An 18,791-nucleotide genomic window follows, 5' to 3' on the forward strand; every position below is an offset into this window, starting at 1 on the left:
CTCATGATTTTTAACTATGTACATCTGTCTGTGTGTATGTGTATTTCCTAGTTTTGTCTGCTGAAAGAGCCAAAAAGAAGACATCCCAGTAGCAGTTAGTACACCTAGTACCCAGATAGTGGTCTAATACCATTCCCCCTAAAAGGAGCTGGATTCTTCAAGGAATACTTGATTCCATGGTTGGGACAGGATAGATACAAGATAAACCTAGAACGTTTTATGATATCAGGAAGTGAAGAAGTACTCCAAAACAGATGGGGAAAAATTGATGCGTGCTTATCATAAGGATATAGAAGCCAGTTTGAAGCAGCATCTAATAGCCAAATCTGGGCGAGGGAAGAACCAAAATATTATGTATAGTATTAAGTTACAAATCATTGAAAAAATATAAATTCCTGAGTCCACAATGATAATACATAATAAATAAATGCAGAAGAAGGGTTCTTGCTCACATCAGAAAGCTAAAGACTAACTGGCAAGTTTAGAGGGAGTGTTAGAATGAGATAACCCCTTTTCTGCATTCATCATGGTAAAGACTGGATCAAGCAAAGATCAATAAAGGATGCTAGACCTAAGGGGAATTTTGACTCAAAGCGTCTTCCCATAGACTACTTATTAACTACAAGAGAGGAAAAAATATCTCTACAGTGGAAAAACATGACTAGGTGACCAAAATTAACATCACCAGTGGGGTCAGATGACTACCAAGTGCCTCTAGATACTATCACCTGTGCACTTCTCAGATCAAGAATGCATAACCTCACCCTAATTATCAGGAAACAGAAGATAAAGGCAACAAATGTTGTATTCTTCAAACGTGTATTATTTTTATCATAGGGGACTGGAATGCAAAAGTAGGAAGTCAAGAGATACCTGGAGTAACAGGCAAGTTTGGCCTTGGAGTACAAAATGAAGCACAGCAGAGGCTAACAGTTGTGCCAAGAGAACGCACTGCTCATCTCAAACACCCTCTTCCAAGAACACAAGAGATGACTCTACACATGGACATCACCAGATGGTCAATGCTGAAATCAGACTGATTATATTCTTTGTGGCCAAAGATGGAGAAGCTCTATACAGTCAGCAAAAACAAGACCAGAAGCTGACTGTGGCTCAGATGAGGAACTCCTTATTGCCAAATTCAGACTTAAATTAAAGAAAGTAGGGAAAACCACTAGACCATTCAGGTATGACCTAAATCAAATCCCTTAGGCTTATACAGTGGAAGTGACACATAGATTCAAAGTATTAGATCTGACAGAGTGCCTGAAGAACTATGGATGGAGATTCATAACACTGTATAGGAGGTGGTGATCAAAACCATCCCCAAGAAGAAGAAATGCAAAAAGGCAAAATGGTTGTCTGAGAAGGCTGACAAATAGCTGAGAAGAGAAGCAAAAGGCCAAGGAGAAAAGAAAAGATACATGCATCTGAATGCAGAGCTCCAAAGCATAGCAAGGAGAGATAAGAAAACCCTCCTAAGTGATCAATGAAAAGAAACAGAGGAAAACAATAGGATGGGAAAACTAGAGATCTCTTCAAGAAAATTAAAGATACCAAGCAAACATTTCAAGCAAAGATGGGCACAATGAAGGACAGAAACGGTATGGACCTAACAGAAGCAGAGGTTATTAAGAAGAGGTGGCAAGAATACACAGAAGAACTATACAAAAAAGATCTTCATGACCCAGATGACCAGGATGGTGTGATCACTCACCTAGAGCCAGACATCCTGGAGTTTGAAGTCAAGTGGGCCTCAGGAAGCATCACTACAATCAAAGCTAGTGGAGGTGATGGAATTCCAGCTGAGCTGGAATTTCAAATCCTAAAAGATGATGCTATTAAAGTGCTCACTCAATATGCCAGCAAATTTGGAGAACTCAGCAGTGGCCACAGGACTGGAAAAGGTCAGTTTTCATTCCAATCCCAAAGAAAGGCAATCCCAAAGAATGCTCAAACTACTGCACAATTGGCTTATCTCACACGCTAGCAAGGTAATACTCAAAATTCTCCAAACTAGGCTTCAACAGTATGGGAACCGAGAAGCCAGATGTTCAAGCTGGATTTAGAAAAGGCAGAGGAACCAGAGATCAAGTTGCCAACATCCGTTGGATCATAGAAAAAGCAAGAGTATTCCAGAAAAACATCTGCTTCTTCTTCATTGACTATGCTAAAGCCTTTGTGTGGATCACGACAAATTGTGGAAAATTCTTAAAGAGATGGGAATATCAGACCACCTTACCTGCCTCCTGAGAAATCTGTATGCAGGTCAAGAAGCAACAATTAGAACCAGACATGGAACCAGACTGGTTCCAAATCGGGAAAGGGGTATGTCAAGGTTGTATATTGTCACCCTGCTTATTTAACTTATATGCAGAATACATCATGAGAAATGTTTGACTGGATGAAGCAAGAGCTGGAATCAAGACTGCTGGAAGAAATATCAATAACCTCAGATATGCAGATGACAGCACCTTTATGGCAGAAAGCAAAGAACTAAAGAGCCTCTTGATGAAAGTGAAAGAGGAGAGTGAAAAAGCTGGCTTAAAACATTCAAAAAACAAAGACCATGGCATCTGCTCCCATCACTTCATGGCAAATAGATGGGAAAACAATGGAAACAGTGAAAGACTATTTCTTGGGCTCCAAAATCACTGCAGCCATGAAGTTAAGACACTTGCTCCTTGGAAGAAAAGCTATGACGAAGCTAGACAGCATATTAAAAAGCAGAGGCATTACTTTACTGACAAATGTCCATCTAGTCACAGCTTTCGTTTTTCCAATAGTCATGTATGGATTTGAGAGTTGGACCATAAAGAAAGCTGAAGGCCAAAGAATTGATGCTTTTGAACTGTGGTGCTGGAGAAGACTCTTGAGAGTCCCTTGGACAGCAAGGAGATCAAACCAAAATAAAAACTTTCAAAAATTGAACTAGTATATTTGATATGGCTGAGTATCCCCAGATTAGAGAGAGAATCTGAGATGTTATAATATATACAAGATTCTGAATACAAGTATTTCCTAATTTCCAAACTAATATTTATTGAGTATCCACACCATATGAGGCACCACGACTAGGCCTCATTAATCTTGGAGTAATTGATCCCAAAATACAGATACATTTTAATTAAAACTGCTCAACCAACTTATGCAAACATTAAAGCTTCAGTACACTCAATTTTAAAAGGTTCCTAATTAACCTAAACTACATATAAAAATGGAAACCAATGTGTTATAATCTTCTACCAAGAGGTATTTCTTATCTTTTGGTTTGAATGAAATTTATCTATATTTCCTATTAAGAGGAGAGAAAGACCCAAAGAAAAGTCCTTCTAGTCTTGTTTTCCCCTTACATACAGAAATACTAGATCGCTGGTCATTTGTCATTTATGAAAATAAAATATTAATAAGAACATTTAAAATGTATCTCCCTACAGAGTTTATTTATTTATTTTTTTCCTCCCTATAGAGTTTATTTTTAAAATGCTTCACAGGCCATTCTGTCCCTATGGATAGGCTCACAAAGTGAAGTTTGACAGATCTACCAAAAAGAGGCTGAATCCTAATAAAAGAACCAATTTACATTACATTCTTGATTTCCCATCTGTTTCTGTTTGGGTCATATGATAACAAAAGCATGTGGCAGACAAGCTGGGACTGGAGACTGAAGACCTGAGGCTCAGGCCTCCCCTTTCTGCTAGCTATCGAAGCTCTAGGACTTTGGCCAAGTCACTTAACTCTCTTGCCTGCATTTTCCCCATCTATGCAAACAGGAAGTCAAATCAGATCATCCCTAAAGACTCTTTCAGAGTATGGAATTCCACAACCTCTATTACAGTTTTTCTTCTTGCATTGGATATTAGACTATAAATACACAGACGAAATTTTCAGAAATATAACAGTCTTGACCTTAAATCCATCAGTAATCACTAACAAAAGATCATTTTAAACAAAACTGTCTTCAGACCTCACTATACCCGCAAGGTCTTTGTGCATCTAGACAATTATGTCTCACGATTTAAGTGAACTCTCCTGCATCACAAGTTAGATGAGAATAAATCACAGATCTAACAGGATGTGTGGACTGATTCCAAGAATGATACAAAAGCATCAAATTCCAAATTCAAGCATAACTAGGTGCCAAAATAATCACTTAAATTAACCTGCAGGGAGTTTGGTTTTAATTTTCTTTTTGGCATCAATCTTAAGCAATAAAATTTTCAAATAAGTATGAATAATCAAAAAAGGCTTCCCTGGTAGTTCAGACGGTAAAGAATCCACCTGCAATGCAGGAGACCCAGGTTTGATCCCTGGGTCAGGAAGATGCCCTGGAGAAGGGGATGGAAACTCACTCCAGTATTCTTGCCTGGAGAATTCCATGGACAGAGGACCCTGGCGGGTTGCATTCCATTGGGTCGCAAAGAGTCAGACACGACTGAGCGACTTAACACACACTACACTACACTAATATCAAAAAACAAGTCATAGTGTCATAACAAATGAACCAAACCAAAAAATGAGTAAAGTCACAGATACCTATACACAGGTATGGTCTTGAGACCATCAACATGTAACATTAGTAACAACTGCTAACACTGAACTCTATACTGTAGCATGCTGAATGTTCTGGCAGCTTTTCGAGGATAAGCTCAAGATTCACAAAGATTAACTCAATCCTTAGAAAAACTGAATAAATATTAGCATTATCTCCATTCTGAAAATCAGGAAATAAGGGCATCAAAAGATTAAGTAACCTGTCTAAGGTCACAGAGCTAAAAAGTGGCGGAGCTGAAATTTGAACTGGGTGGCCTGACCCAGGACTCTCCCTCACCCACTGTGTTGTAAAGCTGCCATGCCACGTCATCCTGCTATGCTCCAAGCCAACTTACCATATGTCTGTTAGAAGAATTTCCTCAAATTGTTAATTTACATTATTTAAATACATACTAGCAGGAAGCTAAAATAGTATAGACCTGAAAGTGTTACTCATGTACTTCTAATGAAACCCAAGTTGTTTTGTGAGCTCATGTCTTGATTACTATGAAAGCTCAAACATGTTTACCAGCCCTGGAGCATTTTGCCCACTCTTCTAGGCCAACTCTTATTTTCTAATTGGTCCTGTGCTCTGGCTACTGTTTTTATTTTATATATATATATATAAAACAAAGTATTATTATTTATTTTTGGCTGTGCTGGGTCTTTTGCTGCATGTGGGCTTTCTCTGGTTGTGGCAAGCGGGGTCTGTAGTTGTGGCCCCCAGGCTTCTCACTGAGGTGGCTTTTCTTGTTGCAGAGCAGGGCTCTAGAGCGCCTGGACTTCAGCAGCTGTGGCTCGCAGGCTCTGGAGCACAGGCGCAGCAGGCTTAGTTGCCCTGTGGCACGTGGGATCTCCCTGGACCAGGGATCGAACTTGTTTCCCCTCCATTGCAAGGTGGATTCTAAACCACTGGACCACCAGGGAAGCCCTGGCTACTATTTTTAATCTTGGTACCATGTGACCCTACCAACCACCCCCAACCTCCAGTGGATATTATGAAAGCCTCAATCTTTGGTGTCTTAAATGTACTCACGACAAGAATTCAGCCACCATCTCTAGGATGGCAATTTCCAAATCTAAATCTAGGTACAGAATTTGTGGCCAATAAAGATAAAATTGTAAAAGCACAGACACTGAACTCTTGGGCATCAATCCTGGTTTGAATCCTAGTCCTGCCACTTGCTCTCCTTGTGACCTGAGGCTATTTACCTCGTTGCCTCAGTTATGTCACAAACACAAAAATACCTGATACCTAGTAGGCTGTTATGAGCTAATACATCTAAGGAAAGCACTTAGTACAACACAGAATGCTTTCAACATGTTGTCTAATAACAACCACAACCACAATACTGGTTTTTGAGGAAAATAGGCCAAATATGAACGCTGGTTCTGATTGTTAGCTGTGTTTCTTTGGGCAGTTTTATTAGCCTCTGCATAAAACCTTGGTTTCCTCATCTTAAAAATGAGGCCACAGATTGAAGGGTAACTATGCAACACTAAAGGAGAGAATGTAGTATTTCTTAAACCTGGCTGATTATCAGCAACTCCCAGAGAGTTAAAAAAAAAAGTTTCCAGAGCCATTTTCCAAATCCATTAACTCAGTGGTATCTCTGAAGTCCAATAATAACCATTTCACTCTCTCCAGAAAACTTGAATGCAACTTGAAAGATATATGTACCCCTACTGCAGCATTATTACAATAGCAAGATATGGAAGCAACCTAAGTGCCCATCAATAGATGAATGGATAAAGAAGTGGTGTATATATACAATGGACTACTACTTGGCCATAAAAAAACAATGAAATCTTGCCCTATGCAACAACATGGATGGACCTAGAATGTATTATCCTAAGTGAAATAAACCAGACAAAGACAAATACTGTATGATTTCACTTATGGGTTGAATCTAAAAACAAAACATATGAACAAACATAATCAAACAGAAACAGTAACAAATACAGAGAACAAACAGGTGGTTGCCAGAATGAGTTGGGAGGGAGTCATGGGTATGAATGTACAGTGTAGGGAATACAGTCAGTAACTATGTAAGGTCTTTGCATGGTGACAGAAGACAACCAGACTTATCACGGAGATCATTTTGAAATATATAGAAACACAGAATCACTGTTGTGTACCAAGAACTAACAGTGTTGTAGGTCAGTCATACTTTAAAAACAAATAAACGCATAGGAAAATATGATCAGATTTCTGGCTACCAAAGGTGGGAGGTGTGGGGAGAGGGAATAAAATGAAGGTAGCCAAAAGGTACAGACTTCCAGTTACAAGATAAATAAGTACTAGGAATGTAATGTACAACATGATAATTAACACTGCTGTACATTATAAATGAAAGTTGCAAGGGAGTATAAATCCTGAGAATTCTCATCACAAGGAAAAAAATTTTTTCTACTTCTTTAATGTTGCATCTATATAAGACGATGGATATTCACTAAACCTACTTGATACTCATTTCATGATGTAAGTCAAATCATTATGTTGGACATCTTAAACTTGTATAGTTCTGTATGTCAATTATTTTTAAATAAAACTGGAAAAAAAATACATGCTCACAACAGAAACTGTTGATAATTGTGAAAATAAATTACACAATGAAAATCTTGGAATACTACCCTCAATAGTCACCAGAGCAAGCAAAGCTGCAGTCTGAGTGAAAAGCTTTTTTACACCATAAAGAAAAGAAACAAAATGAACACATTTATAAAGCTTCCCAAATTGTCCATCATCACAAATGACCAAAGCTTGTGGCAGACCTGGCTTCTGGATTGATGATATGAATCTACTCATTCATTTTACTTAAGAGAAAAACAGAGAAAAGTGTCTGTCATAAGATCAATAAGTCCAGAGTGAAAAACAGGTTTCCTCAAATAAATTCAGGATGATAAAGAATTTCATAAAATAAAAACCAGAAATTCTTTCTTCTATAGACATTCAAAACACTGAAACTAATAATGTGGTTTTTATTTTTGAATATGAAGAAAATGTCTGTGTAAGTCTTTAGAATAAGGAATAGAAGAAAATTTTTTAAGCATGCCACAAAAATGTAAACACATAAAAATTAACCCCATATGACAATAGGCTGATCACAACTCAACAGGCTGAAATAAATGAAAAAACAGAGAAAAATACCTGTAACATATGTTATTCAGTTGCTAAGTTGGATGACAGATAATTAATATTTCTTAATATACGAAGAGTTATTACAAGTCAATGAAAACCAAATCTACTGACTAAAAGCTAAATGAGCAGATGACATGAACAAGCAATTTGCAAAACAAAAATGGCCAATAAAACATATAAAAACTATTGAACCTCAGAGAAATTAAGAAGATTGACAAAACCCTACAGTAGTGAGATTGCCTTTGCAAAGAAGACACTGTAAATTGATATTGCCTTTCAGAAGAACCATTTGTGGTAAACATTAAAATATGTTGTATCCCTATCCTTTGAGTCATTAATTTCACTTCTAGGAATTAACCCTAAGAAAATAATTATGTATAACATATATAATTATATATTATAGTATTGCTTATATAAAATAAAAAAAACTGTATGAATGGAGAATTGGTGAAATAAACAATGGCATATAGGTACATACAACAGAATAGTATATAGCTGTTAAAAATTGTGGACAGTTTTTGGTGTTGCAAGCCATCATGAGACTATAGTGTTTTCTAAAAGAGGAAGTCAGAGCATAGCATACATAGTGTGATTCCACTAAGGTCAAATGATTACACAAACTGTTACAGAGAAATTCCCAATGAGAAGGATTTGAGAAGGATTTCATCTGTATCTAGTTTAGCTATCAAGGCCAGTTGGCTGTTTTATATGTTTGCTTTGTTTTCTTGTTACTTTGACAACTGTAGTAATAAACAAAACATCTGTCAGATTTTTGTCCTGGGTTCCTGGCAGGAGCTTCAAAACCTTTGCCATTTCCTGAGTCAAAGCTATGGTTGTTCCAGTAGTCATCTATGGATGTGAGAGTTGGACTATAAAGAAAGCTGAGCACCAAAGAATTGATGCTTTTCAACTGTGGTGTTGGAGAATACTCTTCAGAGGCCCTTGGACTGCAAGGAGATCCAACCAGTGCATCCTAAAGGAAATCAGACCTGAATGTTCACTGGAAGGACTGACGTTGAAGCTGAAACTCCAATACTTTGGCCACCTGATGTGAAGAACTGACTATTTGAAAAGACACGATGCTGGGAAAGATTGAAGGAGAGAGAAGGGGACGACAGAGGATGAGATGGTTGGATGGCATCATGACTCAATGGACATGCGTTTGAGTAAACTCCGGGAGTTGGTGATGGACAGGGAGGCCTGGCGTGCTGCAGTCCATGGGGTCGCAAAGAGTCAGACACGACTGAACAACTGAAATGAACTGACCTGAGTGATAGGGTATTTGTTATGCTAATGATAGTGACTGCCAGTGGGCCTCGAGACTGCTTCAGGATTGTACTTTCAGTCACTGAACTCTAGGAAGAGGGAGAACTGGAACATGGCCAGTGATAACCAATGGTGCCTATGTAATGAAGCCCCCATAAAAACTCTGGACACCAAAGGTCAGTGGAGCTTCTTAACAAACACACTCATGTGCTGGGAAAGTGATATGACAAACAGATTCACGTGCTGGGAAAGTGATATGCTTTGACACCACAGGGAAGGGGCATGGAAGCTCTGTATTCCCTCCCCATCTCACCCTACATATATCCTTTATAATAAAATTGTAACAGCACCTTCCTGGGTTCTGTGAGTTATCCTAATAAATTATCAAACCTCAGAGGGCTTGTGGGAACCTCCCAACTGGTAGCTGGTTGATTAGAGGTGCAGGTGGCCCTGCACAGGACACCCCAACCCCAGACTTGCAGCTTGAGTCTGAAGTAGGGGTGCTCTAGTGGAGCATGTATGCCCTTACCCTGTAGGGTCGGCACTAACTCCAAGGCAGGTCAGGACTGTCCTGTAGCACCCTCAGCTTGTGTCAGACCAGCCGGGTTGATACAGAATAGTAGTCATCCTATGTAATAATATAATACTGTTTTCTGTAACTGACACTCTTGAGAGGAAAAAACATGTCATAATATGATAAATAACCAATAGCTCTGTTGATAGGTACAAACCTAAAGTGCAAGAAATATTTATCCTTTCTGAGTACCAAATGCCTCCTCATGCAGCTCTCCCAAGCTGCACGCCCATACATCATGCACCTCTATTAAAGTACTCATTTCTCTATGTTGCATTTGTCCATGCCACTCTCTCGGTCATGCTGGACCGTGAATTCCAAAGCACGGACCACATCTCTGAGAATAAACCTTTGTATTCTCAGAACCTATCACAGTGCCTAGAGAGTGGCAGACCTGCCGTAAGTCTGGTGAATGAACGAGTCACTCAATGAAATAGCCCTGTCCATAAAATTCACTACTCTAAAGGAATGTGCTTGCATGGGTGGTTTGGTTTGAAACTTCATAGTCATCTTGGCCTCTTTATTCAACTAAACGCTGTGCCTGATAGATCAAAGAGATAAGTAACCTCTGCAGAGAATAAAAATACAGATTTAAAAATAAAAATACAGATTCCTGCATACATAATAAAAGAAGGACTGTATCAAATATTCTTTTTCTTTTCTTTTAGATTTTTGTGGTCCCTTATTATGACAGACCAATAGAAATCTGGTTAGAAGGACTAACTCTATTCCTTAGTCAAAAAACTATTATCCTTCTTATAACAACTGACTCACTCACCTTTTAGTCTAGCATCGCCCCCAAAGGCACCACAGCCCCAGTTTCCTGTGGCCACTGCAGACAGGTTCTCTGAAGAAACTCCAGGACGAAGAAATCCACAGTAAGCCTGAAGGATGAAAGAAACATCAAAGCAATGTGAGTGACTAGACGCTAGCAGTATTTCTAACCGATGTACTAGGATCAGTATCCATCATCAAGCTTATGTTCTCTCTCTCTGTCTCCTTTTTTTCCTAAGGGCCAAAGGAGAGGGAAAAAAGAGAAAATCCTGGGATTACACAAGGAAGAGAGTAAGAAATGACCAGTTCTAATTACTGATTTGCTCTGATGCTGGGCAAATCAAAGCCCTTAAGCCAATACAGGTCTCAGTTGTCCCCCCTCCCCAATTCAAACAAACATAAATGAAAATATCAGAGATATTTCAAGAATTAATGGGACACCAGTTACAAACTATGAGGGACTAATGGACAGAAAGGCATTTAAGACAGTGTTTTATTTGAAAACTTTTGATTACTGTTTTTCATTACAGTAAAGAGTTATTACTATTAGGCTTCCTCAGCACTCTCTCTAAATTATTGAGACTAGATTAATAACTGTGGTTAGCTTTTAGACGTGCTTCTTGCCACTGAAACACTTAAGCGACTATATATAAAAGGAGTCCCTATATATAAAAGGGACCCCTATGCCTGGCTATAAGATAACCTTTAAAATCCCTTCCAGCTCCAAGACTCTAGTTTCACAGCTATATTTTAAGCTAGATTATTTTATTTTAAAACTTGCCAGTTACCTGCAAAAAGTACAGTATATCCTGAGGATGGTGGCTGCGTATTAATTAAATGAACAGCTCATTTTATATATGAGAAGGTCGCAGTTTAAGGTCCTAGAGTTTCTGATTCCCATTTCTTTGCTGTCAGGCTAGTTAGTCTTTCTGCCTCCTAAGGGTTCTTAGTTTTCTGAAACTATCAGACTATGTTAAGAAGTTTAATATAACAGCAAAGCAAATATCCCCTGGGCTTTCTCAAGTACCAAGCAAAGCCTAAAATATAGCTTATGTATAATAGTAAATAAAATAAAAAGAACAGTGTGTGACAGATGTTCCCAGAGAAAAACCAAGGATAAAGAAAGATGCCTCTACGAAACCCACACATAATACTGTAAATTGCTCTCTGAAGTTGCTACAAAGGTATAAAAATTTATTTTACACACTGTCTGGATGGATTAACAAGGCTATTTCTTCCACCTCCTCCTAGGCTGTAAATCCTGGCAGATATTAATTATAAGTTGGTACCTGACCATTATTCAATGCCGTGGTACAGAGCTTACACTAGAACTCACAAATGTAGTATAATCAGATGCATAGAGCTTTTGAAAATCTCTTTCAGGTCAAAACTATCAAAGAGCTCACTTTTTTTGAGCAGGTTCTTCTTGAAAGATACAGAGTCTCTGCCTTTATGCCAACAAAGGGAACAGACTTTCTGTTAGAATAGACGTAACTTTGCCACTTGCTTTCCTGTCAAATTCTCCAAACATGCCTAGATGAAGAGGAAGATTTCTTAGCCTCCTAGTTAATGTTTTCTGCTTTATGCCATCAGAATGATTTTAGTCTCTTCCAATACTGCTATCTCTACATATCTGGGCTAAATTTTCTTTAATAAGCAAAAATAGCTTAGTAAAACTAAAGCCAAACAACAGAGAATTTGAAATATTTAGATTATCAGAAGCAAAATCTAACCAATATTACTATAAAAAAAAAAATCTATCTTGAAAAATGGCCACAACAGAAACAAACTATAAAACTGAAGTTATTCTCCATTTGCTGTTTTAATCAAATAAAATAAAACTTTAAAAAGGTAATCTGAAATTAAATGATGTAAAATACTTGTAAAATAGGTAAAAGAATAACTAATGATTAAATACAAAATCCCTTTTTATAAAGGTCTAATTGATTTGTTAGTTTCAGGTATACAGCAAAGTGATTCAGTATTTTTACAGATTATACTCCATTAAAAGTTATTACAAGATAATGGCTATAATTCCCTGTGTTGTCCAATATATCCTTGTTGCTTACCTACTTTACATAGTTTGTATCTCTTAATCCCATAACCCTAATGTGCCCCTCATCTCTTCCCACTCCCTTCTGTAACCACTAGCTTGTTTTATATCTGTGAGTCTGTTTCTGTTTTGCATGTACATCATTTGTATTATTTTTTAGATTCCACATATAAGTGATGCTGTGCTGTGCTTAGTCACTCAGTCATATCCGACTCTTTGTGACCCCATGAACTGTAGGCAACCAGGCTCCTCTGTCCATGGGGATTCTCCAGGCAAGAATACTGGAGTGGGTTGCCATGCCCTCCTCCAGGGGTCTTTCCAACCCAGGGATCAAACCCAGGTCTCCTGCATTACAGTTGGATTCTTTACCATCTGAACCACCAGGTAAGCCCACATATAAGTGATATCATATAGTATTTGTCTTTCTCTTATTTCAGCAAGCATAAATACTCTCTAGGCCCATCCACAATGCTGTAAAAGGTAGAATTTCATTCTTTTTAATGGCTGAATAATGTTTCATTGTATACATTATCCATTTGTCTGTGATGGGCATGGCACTTGGGTTGCTTCCATATCTTGACTGTTGTTACAAAATTCTTTTATTGTGTTTAAACCAACTATTTCCAAGGTCAGAAATCAGAGAGAAACAGCAAGCTCCTCTGAGTCCCCTTTAGAGGGACAACCCTTGCTTCTCTCCATTCCCCAGTAAGGAGAGAGAGATCCCTCACCTGTCAGAGACGAGGACCGGGCCACTAATCCGGATAATAACTGAGCTTCTTTGGTAAGAAACAAAGATCAGATAATGATTGAGACAACAAAAGAATTGTCAAGTTCTTTCTTCATAGGGAAATGTGCTAGGAGCTCCACACTGGCAGCAAATTTTTCCTCACATGAGCCAGAGCACTTGAGAAGATTAATCAGAGCAGTAAAAGAAACCTTGCTTATTAAACTCTCATCACAGCCTGACCTGACATTCACCATGACAGAGCTATTTATTTTTTACTAATAAACTACTTAAAAGTGGGAAAAAGAAGAAGCATTCAAACCTCAGTAAGTAGAAGATACCAATAAATACTCCTGACTCAGAATGGCGCTTCCCTGATAGCTCAGTTGGTAAAGAATCTGCCTGAAATGCAGGAGACCCCAGTTCAATTCCTGGGTCCAGAAGATCTGCTGGAGAAAGAATAGGCTACCCACTCCAGTATTCTTGGGCTTCCCTTGTGGTTCACTTCATAAAGAATCCGCCCACAATGCGGGAGACCTGGGTTCGATCCCTGGTTTCGGAAGATCCCCTGGAGAAGGGAAAGGCTACCCACTCCAGTATTTTGGCCTGGAGAATTCCATGGACTATATAGTCCATGGGGTCGCAAAGAGTTGGACATGACTGTGTGAATGAGTTTTGATGGGAAGGTAAGAAGAGAGGGAATTTTGGAGTCCTGAAGGTTGCCAAGAGGCGCCTTGAGAAGCAAGTGGCAGGAGGAAGATACTGGTATCTAGAATTAAAAACTAGAGCCCAGCTGGGAAGTGGTAAAAAGAGACATGGGAAGGAAGCAAAGAAATTGAAAAAGGAAACAAAGAAAACAATTTTCAAAACCTACAGGCCCAGAACTGGGCCCAGGAAATAGATGGTATTCAGGTGAATAGTCTGTACAAACATCCCTGCAACGCACATGCACGAGCACACACAAACTGAAGAACTCAGGCTGCCAAGTCAATTTAAGCTAGCCTAAAGGTCCGTCTGATTAAGGCTATGGTTTTTCCAGTGGTCATGTATGGATGTGAGAGTTGGACTGTGAAGAAAGCTGAGCGCCGAAAAATTGATGCTTTTGAACTGTGGTATTGGAGAAGACTTCTAGAGAGTCCCTTGGACTGAAGGAGATCCAACCAGTCCATTCTGAAGGAGATAAGTCCTGGGTGTTCATTGGAAGGACTGATGCTGAAGCTGAAACTCCAATACTTTGGCCACCTCATGTGAAGAGCTAACTCATTGGAAAAGACCCTGATGCTGGGAGGGATTGGGGGCAGGAGGAGAAGGAGACAACAGAGGATTAGATGGCTGGATGGCATCACCCACTCGATGGGCATGAGTTTGAGTAGACTCCGGGGGTTTGTGACAGACAGGGAGGCCTGGCGTGCTGCGATTCATGGGGTCGCAAAGAGTCGGACACGACTGAGCGACTGAACTGAACTGAACTGAAGAGAATATAATTAAATTATGTCCTTCATTATAATATAAATACATTATACTGTTTTCTAGATTAATAATTATTGTCCTAAGGAGTTGTTTATATTAAATCAATATAACATATTTGTCTAACAAACTAATACATAGTTCATATTGATAATGATTTTATGTTTTAGAATACTGTGATTTCTTAAAAACAAATATAAAAAGTGCCTAAAGGGATGTCCCTGGTGGCCCAGTGACTAAGACTCCATGCTCCCAATGCAGAAGGCTTGGGTGTGATCCTTGGTCAGGGAACTTGACCCCACATTCCGCAACTAAGAGTTCACATGCCACAACTAAGACCAAGTTGTTGTTCAGTCACTCAGTGGTGTCCAACTCTTTGCAACCCCATGGACTACAGCATGGTTTTTTTTTTTTTTTAAGTGCCTGTAGAATCTTTTAAAGGACAGAAATTGTATGAACCTAAGAGAGGCAGAAAATATTAAGAAGAGGTGGCAACAATACACAGAACAACTACACAAAAAAAATCTTCATGACCCAGATAATCACAATGGTGTGATCACTCACCTAGAGCCAGACATCCTGGAGTTTGAAGTCAAGTGGGCCTTAGGAAGCATCACTACAAACAAAGCTAGTGGAGGTGATAGAATTCCAGTTGAGCTATTTCAAATCCTAAAAGATGATGCTGTGAAAGTGCTGCATTCAATATGCCAGCAAATTTGGAAAACTCAGCAGTGGCCACAGGACTGGAAAAGGTCAGTTTTCATTCCAATCCCAAAGAAAGGCAATCCCAAAGAATACTCAAACTACAGCACAATTACACTCACCTCACACACTAGCAAAGTAATGCTCAAAATTCTCCAAGCCAGGCTTCAACAGTATGTGAACCGTGAACTTCCAGATGTTCAAGATGGATTTAGAAAAGGCAGATGAACCAGAGATCAAATTGCCAACTTCCGTTGGATCACAGAAAAAGTGAGAGTTCCAGAAAAACATCTACTTCTGCTTTATTGACTATGCCAAAGTCTTTGACTGTGTGGATCACAATAAACTGTGAAAAATTCTTAAGGAGGTGGGAATACCAGACCACCTTACCTGCCTCCTGAGAAATCTGTATATGCAGGTTAAGAAGCAACAGTTAGAACCAGACATGGAACAACAGACTGGTTCCAAATCAGGAAAGGAGTATGTCAGGCTGTATATTATCACCCTGCTTATTTAACTTATATGCAGAGTACATCATGAGAAATATTTGACTGGATGAAGCAAGAGCTGGAATCAAGACTGCCGGGAGAAATATCAATAACCTCAGATACGCAGATGATACCACCCTTATGGCAGAAAGAGAAGAAGAACTAAAGAGCCTCTTGATGAAAGTGAAAGAGGAGAGTGAAAAAGTTGACTTAAAACTCAACATTCAGAAAACTAAGATCATGGCATCTGGTCCCATCACTTCATGGCAAATAGATGGGGAAACAATGGAAACAATGACAGACTTTTTCTCGGCTCCAAATTCACTGCAGATGGTGACTGCAGCCATAAAATTAAAAGACGCTTGCTCCCTGGAAGAAAAGCTATGACAAACCTAGACAGCATATTAAAAAGCAGGGACATTACTTTGCCAACAAAGGTTCATCTAGTCAAAGCTATGGTTTTTCCAGTAGTTATGTATGGATGTGAGAGTGGACTATAAAGAAAGCTAAGCGCTGAAGAATTGATGCCTTTGAACTGTGGTGTTAGAGAAGACTCTTGAGAGTCCCTTCGACAGCAAGGAGATGCAACCAGTCCATCCCAAAGCAAATCAGTCCTGAATATTCACTGTAAGGACTGATGCTGAAGCTGAAACTCCAATACTTTGGCCACCTGATGTGAAGAACTGACTCATTGGAAAGACCCTGATGCTGGGAAAGATTGAAAGTGGGAGAAGGGGATGACAGAGGATGAGATGGTTGGATGGCATCACCAACTCAATGGACATGAGTTTGAATAAACTCCGGGAGTTGGTGAAGGACAGGGAGGCCTGGCGTGCTGCAGTTCATGGGGTCGAAGAGCCAGACACGACTGAGCGACTGAACTGAACTGAAGAATCTTTTAGAAGACAATAAAGTAATATTAAGTCTTAAAATTATCCTTAGATTCAATAACAATTTTGTAAATTTCTTATTTGTCAATTTCTTTTATTTGATTAAATAACAACTGTACAAAGGTGTTTAAAGTGAAAGTGTTAGTTGCTCAGTCATGTCTCATTGTTTGCGACCCCATGGACTGTAGCTCTCCAAGCTCCCCTGTCCATAGCATTGTCCAGGCAACAGTACTGGGCTGGGTAGCCATTCTCTTCTTCAAGGGATCTTCCCAACCTAGGGATTGAACGCAGGTCTCCCACACTGCAGGCAGATTCTTTACTATCTGAGCCAGCAGGGAAGCTCCACAAAGATGTTTACTACATTGCACATAATAAAGAGATCCCTGGGACCACCTATTAGTTCAGTTAAAAAACTAATAGCTAAGTTTTAGTATATCAGCTAAGGCCTCGTATATCAATCCAACTAATTTTATGGCCATTAAACATATTATTATGAAGATCATTAGAAAGTATTAAAAATATAATTATGGATAAATTAAATAAATACAATATTTATGTCACTTTTGAACACATTTATATGAAACTTAATATTTATGTGGAAAGTCCTACAAAAATGAAAGCAATTATTTGAAACGTAAAATTATAGATGATTTTTTGTCTTTAAAATAGCTAACCTTAGTAAATAGATGTTGCCTTTTCAAGATGCAATATAAAATGAAAACATTTAGACCTTAGATTTCCCATATATGAAATCAAAGATTAGATTATATATTTCTATGGTTATTCTGATTCTATACATTGAGAAACTGAAGGGAAAACTCACTAAAAATGATACATTTTGAACCAATATTCCTGAAAAGTAAAGTAACACAGACTTCAAAAAAAAAATTATAAATGATCAGATGTTGAACTTCTTTGAACTATCAACAGCAGGGACTGATTGGTTTCGTTAATAAAGCACTGTAACAATCCACTCCTGAATTTGGTGATAATAACAAAAACAACAAAATCAATATATCAGTTTTTAAAAGGTAAATGGCAATTTCCTGCCCAGGTGGTCTCCTCACTTTGTTAAATTTCTGGTCAAGATGACTCCACAGAATATACTCGCTACTTAATCTTATTGGATTGAGTCTAACATGGCTAAACACAACATTCCACAGATGATTTCCCTCTTCCTTTGGTGAGCTATTTGCCACTTTTGCAACCTGGAGTCATAAATCTTTCCAATCCAAAGACAGTTCTCCTGGAGAATGTTACCTAGCTGATCTCTCACAGGTTTAAAATGCAGCTTCACAGTTATCAGTCAGATAAAAGGAGTCTGACTCTTCCCTTTAAAAACCAACTCTTCTTGTCGGTCATGATGTGGGTCCAATAGGATAGGGGCCTGGATAGAGTCAATTGTTTCCAGAGACAACAAAGCACTTTGTGGGACTGCCTTTCAATTGTTATCTGTTGTGTGTGTATGTCCTCAGTCGCTCAGTTTTGTCTGATTCTTTGCAACCCCATGGCGTATAGTCCACTAGGCTCCTCTGTCCATGGAATTTTCCAGGCAAGAATATACGAGCGGATTGCCGTTTCCTCCTCCAGGGGATCTTCCCAACCCAGGGACTCAATCCATGTCTCCTGCATTGGCAGGCAGATTCTTTACCACTGCACCACCTGGGAAGCTTGAGTAATGCCTAAAAGTAGCAAGCCCCCTAGAGTTCAGAGATCCACACTGAATTCTGATGGTGAAAACTGGTCTATTGCTTCATTTGGAAAAATGGAGTTTTTCTGTTCCTGTCTAGTTTCTGTCTGGCATACAAAAAAAGAAAAAAGCACTGTACAAGTTATCTCTGAAGTGATTTAATATAGAGTTCTGCTTTAAACCGAAGTGTACAAAACATAGTGAGATGTAAAACATTTAATTTACAATGCTCTCCAAGTTGTGGTGTCACAAGTTAGACATGGGAATTAAAAATGAGAATATTTATTTATGTTCAGGGTCATATTTGTAAAAGTGAATGATCCAGCTCCTGCAGGAAAGTATTTGTGGGAATATAAATATTATCCATAAAAAAAAGAACCTTGAAATGTGTGTTAATGTACAATAATGGTTAAATACATTTCCTTTTCATACATGTCTTTCTAAACTTGCCATGTATTTCTTGCCATAACAAAGTACCACACAGACTA

General features: G+C 38.7%; 1 protein-coding gene across 1 annotated transcript in view; it reads right to left on the reverse strand.

The window, feature by feature from the left end:
- Positions 1 to 18,791, reverse strand: part of PARG (poly(ADP-ribose) glycohydrolase) — a 117,793-nt gene that overhangs the window by 3,150 nt on the left and 95,852 nt on the right. Inside the window, exon 16 of the mRNA XM_061162015.1 lies at positions 10,294 to 10,399. Coding sequence (XP_061017998.1) covers positions 10,294 to 10,399 — 106 coding nt within the window. The remainder of the gene's footprint in view (positions 1 to 10,293; positions 10,400 to 18,791) is intronic.

The sequence above is a fragment of the Dama dama genome, chromosome 15 (genome assembly GCF_033118175.1).
Source record: "Dama dama isolate Ldn47 chromosome 15, ASM3311817v1, whole genome shotgun sequence".
In the NCBI taxonomy this organism is placed as follows: Eukaryota; Metazoa; Chordata; class Mammalia; order Artiodactyla; family Cervidae; genus Dama; species Dama dama.